Source organism: Pongo abelii, chromosome 17 (assembly GCF_028885655.2).
Source record: "Pongo abelii isolate AG06213 chromosome 17, NHGRI_mPonAbe1-v2.0_pri, whole genome shotgun sequence".
Taxonomy (NCBI): Eukaryota; Metazoa; Chordata; class Mammalia; order Primates; family Hominidae; genus Pongo; species Pongo abelii.
Genome location: NC_072002.2, coordinates 59,129,731 through 59,153,377, shown reverse-complemented (window position 1 = coordinate 59,153,377; position 23,647 = coordinate 59,129,731). Strand labels below are relative to the sequence as shown.

The window sequence follows — 23,647 nt, the reverse complement described above, 5'->3', positions numbered from 1 at the left end:
CCTACCTTCTTTTTGGAGTGGCTTCTTTCTTCCTCCTTCGTGGCTTTGCTATTTTTTCCAGCACGGGACACCTTCTGGTCCCCAGACTGCTTGATGGTGATCTTGATCTCAGGTGGACATATATAGTTCTCCAAATTCTTTGGGGGTTTCTTAGCCCGCTTTGTGGTCTGAATCTTTAGCTTCAGACTTCCCTCTGTGAAGTTTGCCTCCTTGATAGAAAATTCCTGCTCTTCCAAACCATCTCCTGCCACCCATTTCTCACTGTCCGCGTTGGAGTTGGAATCCACATCCCGCCCTGAGCCTAGTTCATCCTCCTCCTCTGGCTCCATGCGTTCTCCACCCACCGGGATCCCCTTCCCAGGTCCTGGAGTGGAGAGCAAAGGTTCTCCTGCACAGCCAGGAGCAGCTGGGGGCTTGGCTGAGGAGACCGGCAGGAAGTCTGACTCGCCCCCTCTTTGCCGGGAGCTGCTTAAGGTTTCCCTGGACTCCATGACAATCTCTACAGTCTTCAGGAGTTCTCAGGAGGGGGAAGGGGGAAAAGGGAGAGGGAAAGGTGAGAAGAGAGGACACCCAAAATTCCAAGAACAAAGTGGTCCAGTTGCTAGGGTCAGATTCCCAGGGATGGAGACACGATGAGGTGTTCAGAAGAGATCAGATCTGCAACTGAGAAGCAAAGAGACAGTTAGGCATGGCAGAAAGGAAAATGACCCCCAAGGTTACTCAATCAAAGTTCTAGAGATCCCCTTCCACTTATCTATGGCATCCAGAAAAAAAAATTGATGGAAAAACAGCTAACCAGAATAAGCACATCCCCAAATTGGATTTTACTAGAGCAGAGGGAAAAACACATTCACACATGCCTTCATAATGGATTGCTATTAATTTTATGGCTGTAGTCCCAAGAATAAAGATAAGAGATGCGAGTTCTCCAGCCTGGTAGCAAGCTAGAGGTTTCTTTATACTGAAGCTTCAGCTGGCTGAGTCACTGTTAAAACAAGTCATGACGAAAGGGAAGTCTGAAGTGTTGAGGCTCAGGTCTGCTGGAACTGTATTTGGTTGGCTTTTTGCACCACTTCTCTCTCACATGTGAAGAACAGTTTGCAAAGCTGAGCACAACCCCCAGGCTGCCTGGGCCAAGCTCTCCACCCACTTGGAGGAGGGGCATTCAGCCTATCTCTTAACCGTTTTACCTTTATCATTTTTCACTATGCATTATTTCAATTATGCAAAGACCTCTTTATTTCTTCAAGCAAATGCAAAGCTTAGGTGTGAGGCTCACAAAAAGAAAATAAAAAGAGTTCAGTGGCAAATCACTTATAACACTGTGATTAATGGAAAACAACCTCAACAAATGTTTCTACTGACACAAAAGAGAGAGATTTAATCATTATCAATTATTTAGATTAAAAATAGCCTTCCTAGACAGTTGTAATTCCCTTTCTGGTTTCTTAAATGGAGTAGTATTGTGTCTCCATAGCAGCAAAAGAGAAAAAGGGAGAGAAGGAGCATTTTATAGGCCTGTGGAAGTGTCAGGAGTCCCCCCAGGATCTTCCTCTCTACCTTCCTCCAAGATGAGAAGAGAAAAATCAGTTAGGCTCTCTCTGAACTATCACAGGATCAGCTAAACTCTCCTTCACCCTTCTTCACCCCACGTCCCATTATTCCCAATTTCATACTCATAATTTTCAAAGCCCAAAAGGAAGCCCAAATGCTCAGTCTCAAGAGAAAACCAAGAGCCCTGGGGCTGCAAACATCACATCCTCCCACCCTTAGGCTGTAGGCTGGATCACACTCAAGCCTTCTCAGCTGCTGAACACCTAAGTTTCCCAGCGGAAGACATGACTGTACATCTTAGGTTTCTACCTCTGAGCCCATCAATTTAAAGAAGTGGCTGGCAAATGTGCCCACCAGAAAATGCCCAACGATGCCTGCAAAGACACATTCAGAATAACCAAGAACTGGAAGCCTGAAGACCAGACATTTGTCTTCTGTCTCCGGAATCAGCACATTTTTAGCTGACACCCTGTGAGGAAGCCAGCCAGGAAGGCAGCCCCAGCTCCAACATGGACCCTGCTCCCCAGAGAAGTCCAGGGGCATATTCAGCTACTGGAAAATGCTCAGCCTTGCAGAAAGACACATTTACAACTGCTTCCACTTCGGGGAAGATCAATGAATACAGCTTTTCTGAAAAAAAAGAAGCTGCCCTAGTGAGAGCATGAACATCTTCACTGAAACTGTTGAGCCAAAACTGAAAACAGCCACCTGTGACCCATGCTACAAGATGGACAAAGTCTCCACTTTGGGAGGTGGGGAGAAGCTAGACCAGATGACACTTGATGTTTCTTTTACTGATAAGATTTTTTGTCTCATCTAGATTTATCTGCCCAATAATACACATTATTTTTAAAAAGTTATACTCAAGTTGACTTTACGGAGGCCTCTCTTACTAGTGTCAGGCACCACCCCAGCTGCTGGAGACATCAGTGTACCTTAGGACATTTCCCCATTTGTCAAGCGGTAAGAATCCAGTAGGTCTTTCTCAGTGTGTATCCCAGATCCATGCAAATTGCAAGCCATGTTTTCTTATGGCAGTAATGTTCACAGTCTATTCCCTTTGGCAGGAATCTCCAACGACATTTTAATTCTCTAATACCTACCTATAAAATCTCCCCAGGTCAGGAGAAAAGGCAACGTATATACATACAAAGTTCCTAAATGAAATCCATTTGGACCTTTGAACCAGAGTAGGGAAATGTATGTTACAGATTCTGTGATACAATAAAAGAAGGTGAACTCTAAACTTTAGATGAATTGATGGGTTTATACAATGAATATATTATTAATATTAAGAAAACATCTTCCATTAAAAAAGATTCACTTCAGAGTGAAATAAATGAAACAATCATTTCTTACATTTTACTACATGTACAAGACAAAGTTCTGAAACTTAAAATTCAAGTCATAAAAGATCCACACACAAAAAAAATTCAATACAAAAAATTTTTTTCAGTTCTCCTCAAATCAAAACACTAAGGAAAATACAATCTTTTTCCTCGAGGAAGTTACACTTTTGATGGGAGATTTGACAAATCACTCTAAAACAATGCAGAACTTTATATGTACTGTAAGAAAGGACAGAATCAAAAGGAAGAAAGTTTTCTCCACTTGAGCAAGGTGTAGATAGATAGGAAACTACACAGAAAGGCTTTGAGGAGAGCACAAGACAGATCGTTGATCTTGATGGGGGTTTCCCAGGTAGAGCAGGAAGAAGGAAGACATAGCAGAGAAAGGGAAGGCATGAGGCCACGTCCTGGGCAGGCGTTTGCAGGGTTATGCAGAAGAAACAGGGAATTGATGTTTGGCTAGGAAGTATGGTAGAAACTGGGAACCTGTGAGAGGTAAGGCTGGAAATAAATGGTCGTGGCAAAGTCATGAACATCCTTGAATGTTGCGCTAACGAGTTTGGATTTTATCTTACAGGTAATGGGAAGCCAATTAAGGAATGGCAGTGGAGAAGGAATAATATCAAATCTATGCTTTAGGAAGATAATTCTGGTACATGGTGTGAGGGTTGGATTAAGGGAATCTGATGTTAGAGGCAGGGGGCCATAAGAAAGTTCAGCTGAAATTTCATTCATGTTGCTTGAAGACCCAAACCAGGGCAATGTGAGTATGCCATAATAAATACCGTAGGTAAAACAGTAATGCAGTTTCAAATAGCCTTAATCTTTAGGAATTCATCTATTCCAGACTTTTCATACTGATCTCGCCTTAAAAGACCAAAGCAAATTAGCCACCAACTTGCACTAACTACTCAAGTCAAACCAGTCTCCACAGCAATGTTATACATAGTTCTTTCTCTATTTTTTAAAATACACAGAATCTGTTCTTATATCCACTTCCTCTCATCCTTGCAATGCCGGCCATACAATTGGTGTTCCCTGAATGTTTGTTGCATGAAGGAATGAATAAAAAAATGAATAAAAAGATCCCAAGCCTTTCCATATTTCCAGGTCATCCCCAAGTCTTCACTTCTCCATGGCAACATTCTGTAAACTCCAGACCATGGTGCTCACTCCTTGGCCAGACTGACATTGCACCCAGCTGTATAGTTCGCCACTAAATACCAGCCTTGTATTGTCTTCTAGTTGTTCTGAGCATATAAATCTTATTTCTCTAAAATGACTGCAGCTCAGCCTCGGGCTGAGACTAACTGTAGTTGTATAATGCTGACATTACCTATAGCATCCATTGCAGGACTGGGTGCTTGGAGAATTTCAAGTTTTTTCTGAATGAAAATGGCTTCGCCCTCTGACAGCTATTCAAAGTCGCGTAGTTCAAATTACTCCTACTGCAGCTCCACCCACCCAGGCAGCAGCCCCAGCCAAATTTGCTGCCTATCCTGAGGATTATAATCCAGCCCCTGGTGTCCATATGTGACCCTCATCTTAGACAAATAAAATAAGCTTTCAAAAGAAACAGCGAAGAAACCTAACCTGTCTGTTTACTTCATCAGCACACAAAGCTGTTGTTCTCCTTTAGCTTTCTTCCCAGCACGTACCTGCCTCCCCAAATTCACAGTTCAATTTTTTGGTGAGTCTGGGTGTCAACTGCGAGTCCTCTTGTGATTCAGCCCTGCCAAAATGCACGTGTGAGCACACGCACAGGCTCACGCACTCAGAGTTGGGGAAGCCAAGGCAAGGTAAAAATGTTTTGCCTTGTCACATTCCAGCAGTCAGTGACTCCTCCTGAGGGGGCGGGCACACAATGGACACTCTGTACTTGGCTCAGGCCTTCAGTCCAACAAAAGTTAACCCTCCTATGACTGCCTGCAGGACTTGGGCAGGGGCGGCAGTGGGGGCTGGGAGTGGAGGAGGATTGGAAAGATAAAATTGCTTAGGAGATAACAGCCTTGTGGGCCCCAGGCAAACAAAAGGGCAAGGAAAAGAAATAGATGTATTTGGAAAGAATACTGAGATAGGAGTCCAAAACTTAGTCTTTATTCCTAGCTCTGCTGTTCACAGGCAGTCAGATGCTAGACAAGCCACTATGAGTCTTTTACCCACACTCTGTGGATCTCTTATGACCCACACTTGCCTTAGCAATGAATGGGTTGGGACCAAAGTCTGTTTCATACTCAACACTTTGTAATTTTGCCCTGCAGAGCCATAGACCTATGCGTACACTCCAAAATGAACAGCATGAACCTAAAGAATTATTTCTCTGAATGGCCAGGGGAATCCTGCTTGGCTAGACGTGACTTATACAAAAATAAGTTCCAGAATACATCCTCCCTCCCCTCCAAAACTGCTAGATAGAATATTTTTCCTAGTCTAAAATACATTCTCCAACTGGGAATTCTTACTTATTCTGAAGCCTGGTGGAAATGCAAGTTCTTGAGCTCCACTTACTGAATCAGGGCTCCAGAACTGGGACCCAACACGCCGGCTTTTACCAAGCCCTCTCGGTGGTTCTGATGGCCTAGAGTCAGAACCAGTGCCTTAGACTTTGCCTGGTCTGTATGATTACCCCTGTTAGGTTGCTAGATCATAGGCATTATTATTGAGTACATGAGGGTATTTCTCCCTTACAGCAGTACTGTGAGTCTCTTGGGAACAGGGAGGACTTGTGTCGTATTCATCCACAAAATCCTAACACCTAGCACCATGGCCAACACATAATCAACACTCAAGAAATGCTGGATGGCTGAATTAACAAGTGAACAAAGCAACTCAAGCTGGGCTTCCCAGCATCATTTATTCACCTCCCTCTTCTGCTTTGCCCAGGTGCCATGCACATACAGGCCATTGTCATCCTGACTGTTGCTTTCCAAAAGGACAAGGTGGTAGAGATAGGGCCCTTAGTATATTCAACAGGAGTCAAAAGAAATGAATTCCTGGCCTAGTTCTGCCACTTAGGAGCCTTCACAAGCCTCTTTCAGCCTCAGTGTCTCATCAACAGAACAGGAAAAAAAAAAAAAAAAAAGATGGTTTCCCAGCCTACTTCACTAGCTTATGGTTTTTACTTTTTAAAAAATTTTTACTGTATTTCTTGGTAGAACTCCATGCTCCTTATTACAAAATAAACACATGAACAACACGTGCACCTCTCAGGTCTTAAAGGCAAACAATCCCAAATACAGGAAGAGTACTCGGCTTCATTCCTGAACTTTTGCAAACTTCCCCAAGCTCTTCATCCTCAGTCCTCCCTTGGCTCTGGACTCTGCAAATTCCCATACCACAAGGCATTTCTTTCATCTTCACACGTAAAAGACACTGGGCTGACTAGATAATTCTCAGGCTAGAACTTTTTGCCTCAAAACTTTGTAGAATGTCTTTCAGCATTTAAAGTAATGAAGGGAAAACAGAGGCTGGCCTGGTTTGGTTTCCTCTATAGACAACTTGCTTTATGCGTTTATAATTGAAGACTTTCTTTTTCATTATGTTAGAATTTTATTAATGACAAAATGAGTGTAGTGTGGAGCTGTCTCCCTTTAATTTTCCTGGAACATAATGAGCCTTTTGGATCTGTAGATGCAGGTTCTTTCTAGTTCAGGAATGTTCCCTTCAATTATTCCTTTGGTAATTTCTTCCATTAAATGGTTCTGACTTCTTTCAAAGTTTTTCCTGTAATTCTGAGTTTAGAGCTCTCATCTCTGTTCTCCATTTCTATCATTTTCTCTCTCACTGCTTTTCTTTCCTTCTTTTGCCTTGTGGGAGAGCATACCCCAATCTGTTCTCCATAATACCAATTTGATTCTATTTTCCATGCCCCCTTTGCCTTTATTGACTTCACTGTGGATTTTTTTTTAATTCTGCAATTGCACATTTTGTATCCCTGCAATCTTTCTTTACTTTATGCATCCACTTTTCAGCTGATTCTGATGTCTTTTCATCAGCATGCTCCGTCCTTGTTTCTTAATGCTCCTTTTCCACGGGTCATACTTCTTGTCAAAGATGCCAGGTAGCTTTCTGAAACTCTAATGTTGCTGTTGGATTAACTAATTTTCCTGATATTGTTCCTTTTACCTCGTTTTAAGTGTTTCTTCCACCTCAGGAGGCCTTGTGTTGGGTTCTGTTTCTTTGCTCACACTCTGATGAGGAGAGAGTCTGGCCTACAGAGGAAGTACTGGACTACAGAGGAAGAACTGGACTACTTTCTACCCATTGTGAAGCCAGTCACATCCTCCTCTTCGAGCTACTCCTCTTATCAGAGACCATATCAAGTTCTAGTGAAGAGTAACCAGGGATGCGATGAAGCTAGTGTCTATGGGTTCATAAGAGCCCACTGTGTGTATCTCTCCCCAGCTCCACATTCAGTGGCATTAAGTTGGTAGCTTAAAACTCAGCCATGGGTTGCGGCGGCGCATGTCTGTAATCCCAGCACTTTGGGAGGCTGAAGCGGACAGATCACCTGAGGTCAGGAGTTCGAGACCAGCCTGGCCAACATGGCTAAACCCCATCTCTACTAAAAACACAAAATTAGCCGGGCATGGTGGCGTGCACGTGTAATCCCAGCTACTCAGGAGGCTGAGGCAGAAGAATCACTCGAACCCGGGAGGCTCAGGTTGCAGAGAGCCGAGATCGTACCACTGCACTCCAGCCCGGGCAAGGGAGCTCAGCCATGGTGGGAGTGTTTACACCGTAAGAACGAGCAACCTTTACAAGTCAGTGCTTTTAAAAAATCTGGAGAACAGGGTGTTAAGCATATACTAGAACACCACTGAGAGTACACATCCATCTACTATTGTTTTGCTGAACTGGGAAGAGTCTTTTCTGTTGGATTCACAAAAACAGCCGAACAGCTAAACTTCACAATATGCCCTGTGACAAAGACTCCATGCTCACCTCAGAACTTTACTTGAAGCAACATCTCTGCCCAGAAGTCAATGCCCTTCTTCCACTCCTCCCAGAATTCCCTTCCCACTCTTGCCTGTTTGTCTTCTGAGAGCTATAGTCTTTGAGAATATGCATAATGATGTCAGGGAGGGAAGTCTTTAGCAGGTTTTGTTCAAGCTGCCCTTACAGTAGACTTGAGGACTGCCTGCTTTTCTAGTTGACAGAAACTGATTAAGAAAGCAAATGGTGTAAAAAGATGGAGTGTGATCCTACTTAATTACAGATGAGGAAGAAATTGTATTTTCAACCTAGACTCATTGGCCTATAGTTATAAGAATCTCTTGTCAGGTTCTGGCAAGAGACTGACTGTCTGACTTTGGCTTTGGGAGTGGTTGATTATTCATCCTTCTTTATGTCTTCTAAGGTATTTTGGTGGGGAGTCACAAGTGACTTCATGGGACTTTGCATGCACCTGGAATCTTCCTCTTGCTCCCCTGGAGTTAGCACTTCTTCATTACTCAGGCTGAGGTTAAATGCCTCTTCCCTGAACATCGCAAACCAGATCATAACTCCCCATTTTGTGCCTTTGTAGGCCAGAACTTGTCTTTCCTAACGTTTATTATATAATTAAATATTTGTGCCATTCTTGGTTTCAAACTCTGCCTTCTCCACTAGATGATAAGCCCTTGAAGGTAAGACCTGTGCCTATTTGGCTCACCATGGTCATCCCCAGGGCTTGGCACAGTTTCTGATACAGAGAGACACTCCAAATTATTCATTCAGTGAATGTTGAATGAGAGGCCAGACAGACACCACTTGACTCAGGTACCTATAACTGAGTAATCTTTCCGGAATTCCTTCCTGCTGCAGAAACACCCAGAGTAAATGGTCCATCAACATTGGTAAATCTAGCAGGTGACCCAACTCTTACCTAGCTCTCAATCGGCAAGAGCAAGGGCAGCTCTACACCATGGTTCTCTGACCTTGAAGATACATCATCTGCCTATAGCAAAGGACAAAGCTCCTACTCAGTGGTGTTTTTATACTCTGCACTTGTGTGGTATGTTCCTGATCACATTTTACCTCTTCCAAGCAGCATTTCCAGACTACTTCACCTACCACATGCTCTAGCAGCATCTCATAAGCTGCAGATCTCCCAAGTCCCACTGATGGGCATTACTATATATGATTCCCTGATAGGTCCTCTGGTTAGCTGGCCCTTTCTCCTTCCTCTACTTGGTTAACTCTTGTTATCCTGCAAGAATTGTGTCAGGTTTCACCTCCTTCATGGAGACTGGCTGGAATCTCCTTTTCTACCTCTTCCTGCATACACATGTGCACAGATACACACACACACACGGTCTTGCTCTCACTTCCCTGGTCATTCTGCTATCACAAAGCATTTGGCAAGCTCTGTTTCAACATTTTAATTACCTGCCTCTCTCTCCCACTAGACCACAAGCTCCATGAGGACAAGGGCTATATTTTAAATGGGTCTCTGCACAGCTCGAAGCATAGAGAACACTGGGAGTAACTGTCCAACAGTAAGTGTTCAAGCCATGTTTCTCCTTAAAAAGAAGAATGGAAGCAGTTCTGACTTGATGTCATAGGTTTAGATTTCTTAGCCTCCCTTTCCCACTTAGTAATTGTGTTCTTAGGAAACATTTTTAATCTTTTCAAGTCTCATTTGGAAATGGGGTAATAATCCTACCTCAAGGGTTGTTTCAAGAAGTAAAGATTAAATGAGATAATAATTATGAAAGAACATACTGGGATCACCTTAGTAAGTGTGCAAATTTTTTTGTTACATTTGATTTACTCCCATAGTTGATCACCAAGCTAGCATTTGGCTAAGTGCTGCCCTCTCTTCTAAGACTCCAAGTCAAGCCCTGAGGGACAGGAGTTGAAGACCAACCTCCTCCATCTTCCTACACAGTGAGAAGCACAGACAACTAGTTTCCTTTGCATCTGCTAACCTGACCATTTAGCTGTTGTTTGATTATTGCTCTTCTCTTGTTTCTAGTTTGTCTCATGGAGGAAATAATACTGGGTACAGTCAGGAATTCCACATTCCAATCCCTCCTCCACCATTTAGAGCTGGTGGCCTTGGGCAAGTTCCTTTTTCTCCCTGAGTCTTCCCATCATTATATATAGAATTGGGACCAGAGAACATGAGTTCAACTCTGTGGCCCCCTCCAGCTCTGATATTCCCAGGTACTGAGCCTTGTCTCCTCAACCAGAAGCCCTTCAAAGCCAGGGCTGGTACCTTCCACCTTTTTATCAGATTCTGCTGACTCTGCAGCTCAGCCTGACTGGGCTGGCTGAGCCTAAGACAAAACTAAGCATATGCTGTTAGTTTCTGTACTTGGGGATCTCTATGATAAGGAAAGGAGATCAAACTTCTGAGACCTGAGGTCTGACATACTATCCATTAACCAACAGTTCCAGCTCTAGCTGCAAAAAACAGTGTCTCCTCTGGGAACCAATAACACAACACAACAGCATGACCCTTGTGTCTTTGCTCCCTGGGGAAAAATCTCTACAGTCCTGCCTGGGCCAATCAAGTTTGCAGGTTGAGCTCTGACTTTGATGCGTTACTTGTGCCTGTGTTCCTCTGTGCAGTCAAGGAAAAGTGTTCTCTTGTAGTGAAAGGGATGGGGGGCGGGGGGTGGTTAAACATTACCACTAACTTGTGCTGAGCTCTTTACAGTCATTATCAATTTAATTCACACAACAGCACTGTGATGCAGAAGATCTTGTCCTCATTTTACAGACCTGGAAATTAAGGTCCAGAAAGGTTAATGATTTACTCAAAAGCACACATTTTCTGTGCCAGATTCACAACCAAATTGAGGTATATATGATTACAAAGCCTCTTAGTTTGACATCATGAGGTATCTAAAACACAAAGTGATGCCAACTTTTGACCAAAAGTTGTTAGTTGCTTCTACATACATGAGTTCTAAAACCAGTGTGCCATCTGAATTGCCACGTCACTTAAACTCTCTTGGGCATCAGTTTTCTCATCTGCCTTTTCTAATTCTCTTCACAGAATCTTGCAGGAAAAAAAGGTAAATAATATGTGTAGCACAATGCAAAAATAGGTTAAATACAGTAGATTTGAAAGAAGTAATTGTGACCATAATATTTCCTGTCCAAGCAGGGTGGAGAAATTCACATCGTAAAGAAAATAATCTGAATTGTTAACATACATCAGGTATTCTCTAAGTTTATTTACGTTTTTCATCTGATTTAAGTTTATTATACTATTTAACCCTGATTTATTATCTGATTTTAACCCAGAGACATATCCATTTTACAGATAAGAAAATTAAAGTTGAGGGATTTGTTGAAATCACAGGGGTAGTTGTGTCTGACTCCAAATGTTATTTGAACCATACAGCCACCAGTCTTCAAATACTCTGTATTAGTGGTCCCTGAAATCTCTGGTCCTCCACCACACCATTTGTAAATTGAGGAAGGAAATGGTAGACATACTTGGAGGCAATGAGGATAAACTGAACCATCTAACAGATAATAATAAAGTCTTTCAAAGTTCTCTAACTTTCACCTCACTACCTGTTCAGTTTTAATTCAAATTCCTTGACTTCTCAACCATCTGATTCAGCCATTGCTTTGTTCTTTGTCATTTGAACATAAAGTGTAATCTGGCACGTATATGTTTGTGCTTCTGCTGCAAAGGAGATGCTAAGCATACCAGAGAACTAAACAAATATTAGCGCCACTTCCCTTTCTCTATGATATATCTCCTCTAGCTACCTTGTACTGTCATTAAACATTGCCTTGTTACTGAATCTTGTATATTTCCTTCTCCAATTATACATTAAACACTTGGAAATAAGCTCCAGTATCACAAGAGTTTTATGTTCCCCAGAGCAGCCCATCCCCATTCCAAATGCTTATATATAATTTCATTTCTTGTTCTAAAGATACCTCTTTTGAACCCCAGGCTGAAAAGCTGGTAGCGGACAGGACCTAGCAGCGGGAGGCAGAGTCAGCTGTCAGTGTTCTTTCATGTGTGGTATGTGTGGAAGTCTCTGACAGGCACACCCACCTGCTCCCCAAGACTGCTCTCCCTGCACTTGGAAAGCTGTGGGCATGCCTCCCCATTTCAGCTTAGGGGAGATGAATCCTTGGCCTGTTTCTCACAGGATACCATCCCATCTGTCCTGCTGCCTTACACTCCACAGAGCCCTATGCTGAACTGTTCTCCTTTCTCCCTCTACATTCCCAAGTGGATGATATTCCCCACTGCTCCATACCTACCCAAGACTATTCCATTGTCAAGGACTCAGCTCAAGTTCCACCTACTCCTCAAAACTTTCTCTGATCTGACTAACCCTTGGAGATACTAAACCCCCCGGGCTCCCACTACAATTCAGCACTTAGGCCTACATGGCTGGCTGCTGCTACTCCTCCCCTGGTTTTCATGGGCTCTTAGAGCATCTTTCACTCCATCTCTTGGGATCCCCATGGCACCCATGAGAGTCTGGTCACAATCAATAATAATGTCAATGAACAAACCAATTTTTGCTAAATCAGAGAGTTGGAAGGTTGATTAGTTTGAATTATAACAGCTACATTGAGTCCAACATAGAGGGCCCTGGGTTCTATCCTTCTCACTGTGGACAGAAGACCTCAGACCAGAAAGGTGTCTGCTATGGGGGTGTCTGCCCCTCAGTGTCAGCCTTCTGACCTTCATCTTCAGGGCTGTGCTGCTTCTGCCAGATGCAGTGCATGTTCAAAATTAGCATTTGTTTCCTTGAGGCAATTCTCAATTCACATTTGAACTCTGTCCCACTGCTGCCCCTATGCCAAAGCTATTCTACCCGCCTAGAATGTCCCCTTGTTCTACATCTTCCGTCAAATCCTAAACACATACTCTTTGAAATCTTCCTTGACTATACCCTAGGCCTGATCACACAAATAGCAAAATTCCATTTGGGATCATGTTCCAACTTTGGCTGCAGAAGAATGCTTTCCATTTCAGCAAAGCACATATCTGTAGATACACTGCCTACTCTCCCAGGGCAAAAGCCACATCTCAGAGCAGGCCTTTCCCAACCAAGTGTGCCAGGCACAATGGCTCACACAATCTGCAATGCTGAAATTTTAATAAATATTTCTGGATCAAAACACCAATCATAATAGAGCGCTAAAGTATAATGAGTAGAAAGGTTCACAGAGCTTTCACATCAAATCATCCCTTTTAGTCACTACTATTAATCAATACTTTTTTAAAAATCAAAGGTCTTGGCTGGGCGCGGTGGCTCATGCCTGTAATCCCAGCACTTTGGGAGGCCGAGGCAGGCGGATTATGAGATCAGGAGTTCGAGACCCAGCCAGGCCAACATGGTGAAACCCCATCTCTACAACGAATATAAAAAATTAGCTGGGCATGGTGGCAGGTGCCTGTAATCCCAACTACTCGGGAGGCTGAGGCAGGAGAATTGCTTGAACCCAGGAGGTGGAAGTTGCAGTGGGCAGAGATCGTGACAGTGCAAGACTCCATCTCAAAAAAAAAAAAAAAAAAAAAAAAAATCAAAGGTCTCATTGCTCAAATAACAATAGGTCACAGAAAGAGACACCAACAACTGTACAGGACTTGCCACGCAGATTTCATTAGTCTGCTACAAGCACATTGGTGCTCCCACTGCTTCTGATGAGCTACTAAGTTGGTTCCATCAGATTCAGCTTCCCCATCTCAACCTTTCTCCAAGCCACAAATTCAAACTCCAAGAAGCTCCTTTCCACTGACAGAACTGAAAATCATTGGCAGATAAAAGGAATAATGAAGAAATTGCTGTTTACTAAATTTGGCTAACAATATTGCATGCTCCTTTTTCATCCCAAATCCTTTACTAGATCCTGGGTTAAAAGCAATTGCAGCATTTCAGTGGCTTAAAGAGGCTTTCTCTTCCTAAATATCCAACCACTATGCTCCCAGGTGCTTCATCAATCCCACAGAACTTTTACAGTACCTTAGGCCAAAGCCCAATTTCCTTGATCCTACTCCAACCCAAATCAAAGAAGGCTCTGGTTTTGCAGACTGTGGGTCACCATATCTGATCTCAGAATGCACACAAACCAACCCATTAGCTATTATTGAACACAGGCTGCAATGTGGCTAGGCAGACCAGGTGCTATGGGGATGGAGAGGACACCTCAGGAACCCAAGCATGACCCTAGACTTCATGATCTTTAGAATCTACATGGAGAAATGACATCCAGCCCACTAGATCCATGACATGAGTGAAGTATCCATAGCAGGGTTTCCAGATGCCACCTGACAGGAAGCAGCAGCAAAGCCCAATACAGAATACATTCCGGACTTCCTAGAAACTGTCTTTGTCTGTTCCATCTCCCTTGATTCAAGTCAGTTATTATACCAAAGAGAACCAGTTCAAAATAGATGTGGGTAATTTAATCCCTTTCTTCCTTCCACATTACTCTTAGTGGTATGTCCTCACATTCAGCTCACCATTGCCTCCTCTCCCCTTCCCTGTCCTCCAAGACTGACTCCACTCTTCTAATAAGCGCTCCCCCCAATTCTATTTTACCCCAGGGCACCACCTTCCCTTTCTGTAACTCTTTCAACCCATCAAACATTTAGCAAAGTGCATTAATCCTCGGTGGGATTGGTTTGGACAGCTGTTGGTGGTGCCATTAAAGGGGTTTGAGGAGCTCTGACCTTTAAGAAATCCTTAACATTCCTAGGACACCTCTAGCTATAGAATCACAGAATTTTAGAAGGGACACTCTATACCAATCTAAACTTTTTTACTGTACAACAGTAGAAAGGCAATGTAGCTTGTCCCACATCATATGCTAATAGATGTGAGCCCAGGCTGCTTTCTGCCTCAGCCTTCTTGACCTCTTAGGCCAACTAGTTGCACCCAGCCTCCTCAGCCTTCTCTGTTTTCCACTGTGGCCAGGCTCACTCCATCACTGAAGAGCGGAAAAGCACTTGGACTTCAGCAACAAAGATGACTGTATGGTTAAGTGCCAAAATGAGCAAGATGGACAAAAAATACAACCGGAATTTTCAGAGAAAGTCAAGAGCTATGTGTGTTAGAGTCACAGTGAGACTCCAGTAGGCACTATTATTATTAACAAATATTTGATGATTGAATGAATGAATCGGTGACTGAAAGGATGCACATGTGGTAAAATATGCTTAACTCTTAAACTTTAAGGGAGAAACTTTTGGGTGATTGCCCCTGAAAGGTAGCCGAAAATATAAAAAGCAATTATTACTGGCTTACAGTAGTTATTATTCACACTGTCTAAGGGGCCCTCACTGTGTTGCTTCATAATGCAGAGTGTTAATACACCTTAAACAACATTGACTTTCAATATTCTATCTCTTCATAAATGCTGTGATTCATTCAGGAAACAAAAACATCATTCATAAATAAGGTTCAGGGCTCTGTGGGAAAACTTGTCCCCTTTTTCAAGGGCTCAGAGTTTGGGGGGGTAAGTGACAACAAACAGCAAGGCAGCATAAGTGGGGTGCCTTGCTCTGGGAACTGGGGATGAGGAGCTGAGAGCTGGGAGGAAGGAACTAGTTAGCCCCCACAGAGGAGGCTGGGTGCAACTAGTTGGCCAACTGGAGGTGACAACACAGAGACAGCTGAGGTGTGGAGGCAGGAAGATGTTCAGAATGTCCAGAGTCAGTGAAGAAACCAGTCTGACAACACAGCCTGGGACATATTGCATAAAATTGGGGTTCATTCGAGAACACTGCAAGGTGCCTGCTGCAGGCTGCCAGGCAGGGCAAACCAGCTCTCATGAGAAAGGGTAAAAGGAGGGACACAGAAGAGTCAGGGAACAAATGAGCTGTGAAGAACTTTCCTGATTCTGGAGAACTTACTGGATTTGCTGGGACAGTGGCAACCCTGCTATTAGTTCTTTTCTTTAGAGGGGCTAGAAATTCCGTCCTGAATGCCATTGCTGAAGTATTGTGGTTTCCTGATGGAGACCCTCCCCCTCGTTCTCTCCACTTCACCTCCCTTCCCTGTGTGTTTGCACATCTTTTTCCTTTTCTCTTGCTGATCCTTAACTCAAAGAGCATTTCCTGAGCACGGGGACATCTTTGAGTTCAACTGGATACCACCTGAGACTTTGAGTCTCAAAAAGCACATGGCATAGTAGGCATCTAATAATTCAACATATACAGTTATATGGGCATCGGTTGAATTATTAGAACACAAGGAGCCCTTGTGGGCATTTCTGATCATTCCAAGGGGTTATTAATTGCTGGGCTACGGCAACAATAATCCCAGGCACCAGTTTCCAGAAGGCAGCATGGAAATCCTCCCAGAGTTCAATTACAGAAATTAGCTGATATTATTTAATCCTCACAACCCCCGTGAAGTAGGCAGGGTAAGCATCTTTATCCTTATTTTACTGATTAGGCTTCGGAGGCTCAGAGAGGTTAACTGACTTGCCAGGGGTCATTTAACTGGGAAGTACAGGGACAGGATCCAAAGAGGATCTTGTCACTTCAGATGTGAGTCTCTTCACACTTTGCCACAGCCGTCTGGCCCCAGGTTGGCCACCAACTTGTGTCATTTCAGGCAACCCAGTGTATCAGTTGCCTCATCCTCTGAACGGAGATAAAATGCTTATCTGGCCTTCCTCCTTAGAAGAATCAAGGGGGCGGAAGCCATATAAAGATATTTTTGAAAAGAATAAAATGCCATGCATATGAAAGGGGGTATTTTTGGTGGGAAAAGATAAGTTGGATCAAGGAAACATTTTTCCAAGCTGAAAAAGTTCTAAAACTCTTATCTGCTCACCATTCATCCCCTATTCCTCCTCAGCACTTGGAGTGGCAGAGCCTCTGCCTACCTGAGGGTCAGCTCAGCTGGCTTTGCCTACACTTGTTTTACCTGGGTCTGCTGATCATTAACCATCATGGGCTCCTGGGAGGGGGTGGCAGCTACCTCCCAGAGGATCCTGTGGACTTCAGGGCTGCTTACATTCTTTACTTGGTATCATTTGCTGTGAACAGGGTAGGAAGTCAACTGCTGGTTTCTAAGCTAACGGCAATTAAAAAAATAATGGTTCCTCGGTCGGGCGTGGTGGTCCACGCCTGTAATCCCACCACTTTGGGAGGCTGAGGCAGGTGGATCACCTGACGTCAGGTTTCAAGAGCAGCCTGGCCAACGTGGTGAAATCCCGTCTCTACTAAAATACAAAAATTAGCCAGGCATGGTGGTGGGTGCCTGTAATCCCAGCTATTTGGGAGGCTGAGGCAGGAGAATCACTTGAACCCAGGAGGCAGAGGTTGCAGTGAGCCAAGATCACGCCACACTGCACTCCAGCCTGGGCAACAAGAGCGAGACTCTGTCACAAAAAATTAATTAATTAATTATTTAATGGTTCTTCAACTTTAGATGGTACCCTCTAATGGGGGAAAAAAAACCCTCTAAAAACAGAGCTATTCTGGACTGAAACTACGAAACTTCTAAATCAGAACAGTAAGGACCAGAAGCTTCAACTCAGTGATCTACAATTACAGTCCCCCAAAACCTTCTGCAGGCCCAATGTGATGTATCTCAGGGGGGCATCAAAATCTAATAGAAAGTTCAGTAAAAAGGGAAAATGAAAACTCAGAGCTAAGCAAAAATGTAGATTGGCATCATCTTTCTGCATTGATGAATTACAGTCTGTGGCCATCCTGGTGTTTTCTTTCCTGCACTTTTCAGGTATATGGCAGGCCAAAGTATGTGCAACTTCATGAAGAGTTTGTAAAACACCAGGGTTGCCTTTAAAAACCACTCTAAAAGAAGCCCAAACTTATGGCAATAGGCATGATGGTAGCACTCCTTATTCCTGGCCCAAAACATTTTGGGAAACTCACTAGGTTTCAACATATGCCACAGGATAGGAATGGAATTGGATTGTTTTGCTCCCTTCACAGGAACCCCAGTACCAGACAAAATGATGTGCAGCAAGACCTCTGTGAGGCTTCCTTTCTTCAGCCCGGTGCTGCTAACCCTCCAGGGCAGCCTCCTGTGCTCCCACCACCAGCCTCTGGCAGGACTCTCCCATACACTGAGTCCCTGAACAAACTCAATAACACCATCCCATTTTTAAAGCACTGCAACTCCTCCTTACAATACTAATGTGTTCATAATAATTTGCCCCATTCTTCTGGCAGGAGCAAAACTGAAGCAACTTGAAATGCCATCAGCAAAAAGTTATTTATTTCCCATTCCTGAGCATCAGAGAAAACAGGTTTCCATTGGCTGGATCTGCCTTCAATAGCTTTCTGGTTTCAATTTAAACTTCAAGTCTCCAAGGAAAAAACTGGCATTCTGGGAGGTCCAGGCCCAGCCAAGTTTCAGTGTCTCCACAGGAACCCAGAAAGGATGCCCCATCCAGCTAGCTATTTCTCATCTGCTTCCTTTTGCATACGGTATAGAAGCTTTGGAGCAGAGATTGAAGTACAACTAAAAATAATGACCACATTGAGAGAACTCTCTCTCCTAGAGGTACACTTTTGTGCCAGACAAGTATCGTTTCATCCCCTAGAGGAATTCAAAGTTAAGAGGAGAAATGGAACAGGGAATCCAGGTGAAAGTACCTACCTATTTATTTCTTCTTCAGCAAAATCCTGCCTCCTGCCTCTCCCCACTCACCATTTTCAACTAAATCCTAAGACACTCCCAAGCACTGTTTCCTTTTTCCCCAACCCTCATTTGGGTCAGGTGATTTACAAAGTAGCTCACTCTGAGCAAGGCAAGTCCATGACCAGAAGCCCCTATGGCAGCAGGGGCTGTTGGGTTAACTTAAAGATACCTCTAAGCTCCCCTGTGCGATGTCCAAAACTGGGCCTTCCAGCAGAGCCTTCCTATGTAACATTCTGATGCTAACATGCAAAAGATCAAATTACAGCCCTTCAGTTGCCTAGCCCTCTCATGAACATATAAGGCAGTTGATATTTTCTCCCAAGCTAGAAGTGGCCCCGTTCTTAACCGACACTACTGCCTCTCAGACACTCCACCTTATGTTCACTGCAAGCCATCCCCTCCCCCACCTCCAGTTTGTTTATTCCAGAGACACATCTATTTCCCCAGCTAAGAGAGACGAGTCCCTTTCCCTCCTCTGGCTCCCGGTGGTGCATTGGCTCACCACCTCCTCCCCCAGCTCAGCTCAGGTTACTATAGTGGCTAGCAACTCCCACAGCCCAGGTCTAACATCAACTCAACTTCCCAAGACCAATAGTTTGTTTTGGTTTTGGTTTTGTCCCCTTAATGGGGGGAGGAGAGATCGTGTGCCAAGCAACACTCTGGGTACCTGGTCTCCATATCTTTTGGGGCTACATTCCCTGCAGTTTGCAAATACTTTGTTTAACCACACTTGATTTCTTCCTCCTCTTCCGACTTTCCCCCAAACACTCTGTCTTAATACCCTTTTCTGGGAACAGGAAATGAGACTAAGCACAGGGGAAAACACAGCACCTCACCTTCGCTCTGACACCTGGGAATCCCTCGTCAGAGCAAAAGAGCTCAGGCTTCCCTCAGGGAGTTTAAGGATGGTAGAAGCCACAGAAATCAGAAAAAAAGGGAGGGAGTGGCCTGGGATTGTAAACTAGCTACATCTTAAAGTGCTACAAACTTTCTCCTCCCTCACACGCCCCTGGCTGGTTGGCTCCGCCTTCCCATCCCAGCTGGGGTGTGCAAAGGAAACTCTCCCCGGAATGCCCAGGTCTGGTCCAGTGAGTGTTGCAGATGTGGCCTGCACACAACAGCGCCCTTCCTCTCCAAATACCTCTTCTCTAACCCATCCCCTTTCTCCCACAACACACACTTACATGCTTTGCACGTGAAGATGAGTTTGGATGGGGCACAGGAGATATACCTATTTACTAAAGGAGGGTAAGAGATGGTGCCAAATCGGGAGATAGTTTTGGTGACAGTACAGAGACTTCAAGAAATTAGTTTTTAGTATAAATCTACAGAAAAAGAAGAAAAACAGGATGAAGAGTGAAGGAATGAAAAGAAAAAGAAAGAAAAAGATGTAAGAGAAAAACAAGCAACGCCAGTGGACTCCAACTAAACTTTAAGGGGAAAGGTGTGGATAGTTGGCAGGAGGTGGGGGGAGTGTAGGGGATGGAAGGGAAAGGTATCTGCTGTAGAATTCCAGAATAAACTGCCCTTTAGGAGGAGAGTTTCTGCAGGGATAAAGAGACACACAAATTGCCCTTTTAGCGTTAGATGTCAACCGTGAGATTATCAGGACAGTTTATTTGAAACGGAAACGAATCGGAAATCCTTCCCACAACAGTCCTTTTAGACAGATACACACCCTGAGAATCCAACACAGACACACATAAAGAATAAATGCAGCATCAGGGGGCAATAAGAACTCCCTTTCCACACTCCCAATACCTCTAGCCTCATCTATTTCCAATTGCACAACTTTCAATCTCCAATGAAAATATTTCCAGTTGGATCCGATTTCAGACTTGTAGTAAGCGGTCTGGATGGGGGGGGCGGGGGGAATAGGTGCTGTACTGTGCAGGGGAGGGGGGCTGGAAGACAGTATTTCGGCAGTTAACTTATTTTTTTAGAACCAGCATGCTCTACGGATCAGAAATTGCTATTACCCAACAATGCTTCCATCACAAACAGACACTGAAAACAGCATCCCCGTTATCACCATCTTGCCAAAGATCTGCCCGGTCCAGTTTACCTGACTTTGTCCCTGCGGAACTTCTCAGACAGTATTTCGGTCAAAGAGATAATGGTTTGGAAGACAAAAACAATAAATCGATACCGAAGGGTTCCCTTTCCGGAGTGATTTCCCACTGGAAACCACCGAACGGGGAAGCCTGCCGTTCATTCCCAAGCCCACGGCTCCTCTAGAAACGCACACAATGCGTGCTTTCAAAAAGGCATTCGTCTGCTTTTAAGGGAATTCCTATCTTTTCAGAGTCCCAAAACCAGAGAGCCTAAGAAAGAGACTCAAATCCATTGATTAAGATTTTTAAGAAAAAGACTAACACACAGCCACAACACAAGCACACACCAACCTTCGCCGGCTGGACCACTTCTTGCCTGTTCTTCTTTCTATTAACGACACGTTAGATTCTGATACATTCCCCCCCCCAAAAAAATCCAACTAGGTTACAATGTAGCTCTCTAGCTCCACTTAACCTGCAAGTTACAAAGAGAGAAAAAAAAAAAAAAAATCCTGCCTTCCCACCCCTTTCCTTACCCCCTCCCCCTCCCGAGTCCACTCCACCAACGCCAAACCCGCCAGCCCCGCCAGCCGGCGGCAGGACCGAGGGAGGGTGCAAAAGGCGGGGGGCGGAGGGGGGGGAGATCAGATTAGGCGAAACTCAATAAGCTCCCAGCCCTCCAGCCCAAAGCTTCCACCATCGCCGCCACCAACGAGCCACTCCAATTGAGCCAGCATCGCCGCCCACCCGCCGGCCCGCCGGAATCGCGCCCATCTTCTGCAACCTCGCCCGGACCGGCATCCCGCCCCCTCGGCCCGGTCTCCCCCTTCCCGCCGGGTGCAAAGTCAAAGACCCAGCAAGGCGACGTGAACTTTTGCATGCAGGGCACACACGTCGCCCCCGGTTCCGGGCGTGCGGGGGCCCGCGGCGCGGAGGGAGGCTGGGCGCCCGGGCGCCCGGGCTCCCGGGCCAAGGTCGCCGCGCGTGCTCACCCATGTCCCGGCGGCTCCGGCTCCGCTGGCCCCGGCGCTCGCTCAGATCCCGGCTCCGGTCGCTCGCCCGAGCCCCCAAAGGTGCTGCTGCGGCAACTCCATGGCGATGAGCATCTGTCAAACGGCGAGCCGCGAGCTGGCCGCCCTAGCTCGGGGGGCGCCGGGGCCCCCGGGCGCGCGGAGGCGGCGGCGAGCGGCGGGCGCCCCGGCCGGCCCCGCGCTTCCCGCCCGACTCGGCCGCCTCCGCCGCGCCACCGATTTATGGAGAGAGATATCAAGGGGGAAAATGGCGTCTCCGGAGCCCGAGGAGTCCTGGAGTAATCACATTCACACACACACGCCCGCACGCACACACACTCGCACACACTCGCACACAGGCGCGCGGCGAGCCCTGCTAATTTTAGCAGGAGCCAAAAAAAATTTTATGTATATATATATATATATATATCCCCGTCTCTCCGATCAATGCTTTTTTTTTTTTTGCTTTTTTTTTTTTTTTTTTTTTTTTTTTGCTTTTCTTCAAAGGATGGGTTGGAGCGTTAAAAAATATTGCTGGGTTTGGGCTCGCAGGAGGCGGCGCGCGGAGGGCGAGGGCGCTTTTGCTGAGCTGTGCAGTTCGGTCCGCTGAGCCCGGCGGCCCTGCCCGCCCGCGGTCGCTAGTGTTGCCGCCGCCGCCGCCGCCGCCGCCGCCGCTGCTGCTCCATGGCCGCGCCCGCCCCGCGCCCCCGCCGCGTCCCGTCGCCGCCCGCCCGCGTCCCGGGTGAGCGCTGGAGTGGGGTCGGGCCCGTGTGCCTGCCTCCCGCGCCCTCTCCGAGTCCCGGACTCCTAGTGAAAGGAAGGGGGAGGGCGCGGGCGAGGGAGGGAGGAGGATCGGAGCGGCAGCGCGGCCCAGCGGAGCGGGTACCGACCGTCACCCCGCGATCTTCCTCGCAGGGGGCGCCGGCGCCCAAGCTGCTCGCCCGAAGGGCCCAGGGCCGCTTCTCAGACCAGAGCCGGGGGAGGCGCAGCCAGTAGCGAGCCGCGAGCGACCTCTCTCCCCACCCGCCCCCCTGCCCCAGTGAATTTCTGTCAATTGAAGGGAGCGGGGCTCTTGCCCGGGGAAAAGGAAAACAGTTCGTGGCCGGGGATCCGGGACCACTTGCCGCCCCCAGCGCCCCTCCCGCTCCCCGGCGCCCTTGCGGCCCAGTGGCTCCTGCACGCCGGAGTCCGCCGCGAAGACTGAGCGGCCGCGGGGACCGCCGCGGGCTCGGCGCGTATTCCTGGGCTCAACACTGCCACTATCTGACACAACAGGAGCAGTGTCGGGGGGGTACTGCGCGCCCAGACGTGAGCTGTGATAGGCTGTCGAAACTGGGCGCATTTTTTTTAACCTGGTAATTACATTTCACTTTCAGGGTTTTTTTTTTTTTTTTTTTTTTTTTAATGATTATTTTGTTGTTGTTGTTAAGCGACTTGTATGCATTCAGATCTCATGTGCATTTTCTCGTTACTCGCGAGAATTGGACACGAAGGGAAGGACACGGAGAGATGACAAACGCACACTGGCACGCAGTTGTTTTCAGGGTGGTGGGAAGAACAAAGTGGAATGTCTTCAGTTCTTACAAAATATGGTGGCATTTGTAATCTCTGAGTTTTTGTATTTGGCCTACAAAGGGGGTCTTTTCAGGGAAACAGGAAAGGAACCCTTCAGAGACATGTCTACATTATAAAACAATATAGGATAGATACGGATTCGGGAAGGTCTGCAAATGGTTCCGCTTAAAGAACTTGGGGTAAAGTTGACCGAGAACTCGGATTCTGAGAGGACTCCTATCACGTTCTTCATGAGAGTTTTAGGCTATTTGGACTGAGGAATGATTTGGAGGTGAGTTGGGGGCATTCCCTCACTGAGGCCATCAGTGGCTGCCTCCCTGCATTGGCTGCTGGTTTGACTTGCTTCACAGAACTTCTTCGTCAAGCTTTTCATACGAACGCTGCAGTGAAGTGGAGTGAAAGAGACTGGGGATTGAAGGGTGAACCCCTTCCAACCCCAATCCCATCCCGATTCCTGTCTGGATGCAGGTTCAGTCTGACTCAGAACGGATAGTTCACCCTTTTACTGA

General features: G+C 45.8%; 1 protein-coding gene across 4 annotated transcripts in view; it reads right to left on the bottom strand.

Annotated features, from left to right (window-relative positions):
- The window catches only part of SETBP1 (SET binding protein 1), a 383,903-nt gene extending 362,267 nt beyond the window's left edge, over positions 1-21,636 (bottom strand). Inside the window, exons 1-2 of one of the 4 annotated variants that reach the window (XM_054537830.2) lie at positions 21,546-21,636; positions 6-663 (exon numbers count right to left, since the gene is read on the bottom strand). In XM_054537830.2, coding sequence (XP_054393805.1) covers positions 6-491 — 486 coding nt within the window. In that variant the 5' untranslated portion in view covers positions 492-663; positions 21,546-21,636. The other 3 variants (XM_002828185.4, XM_054537831.2, XM_054537832.2) reach the window with 3 other exon arrangements.
- Between the last annotated feature and the right edge of the window lie 2,011 nt (positions 21,637-23,647).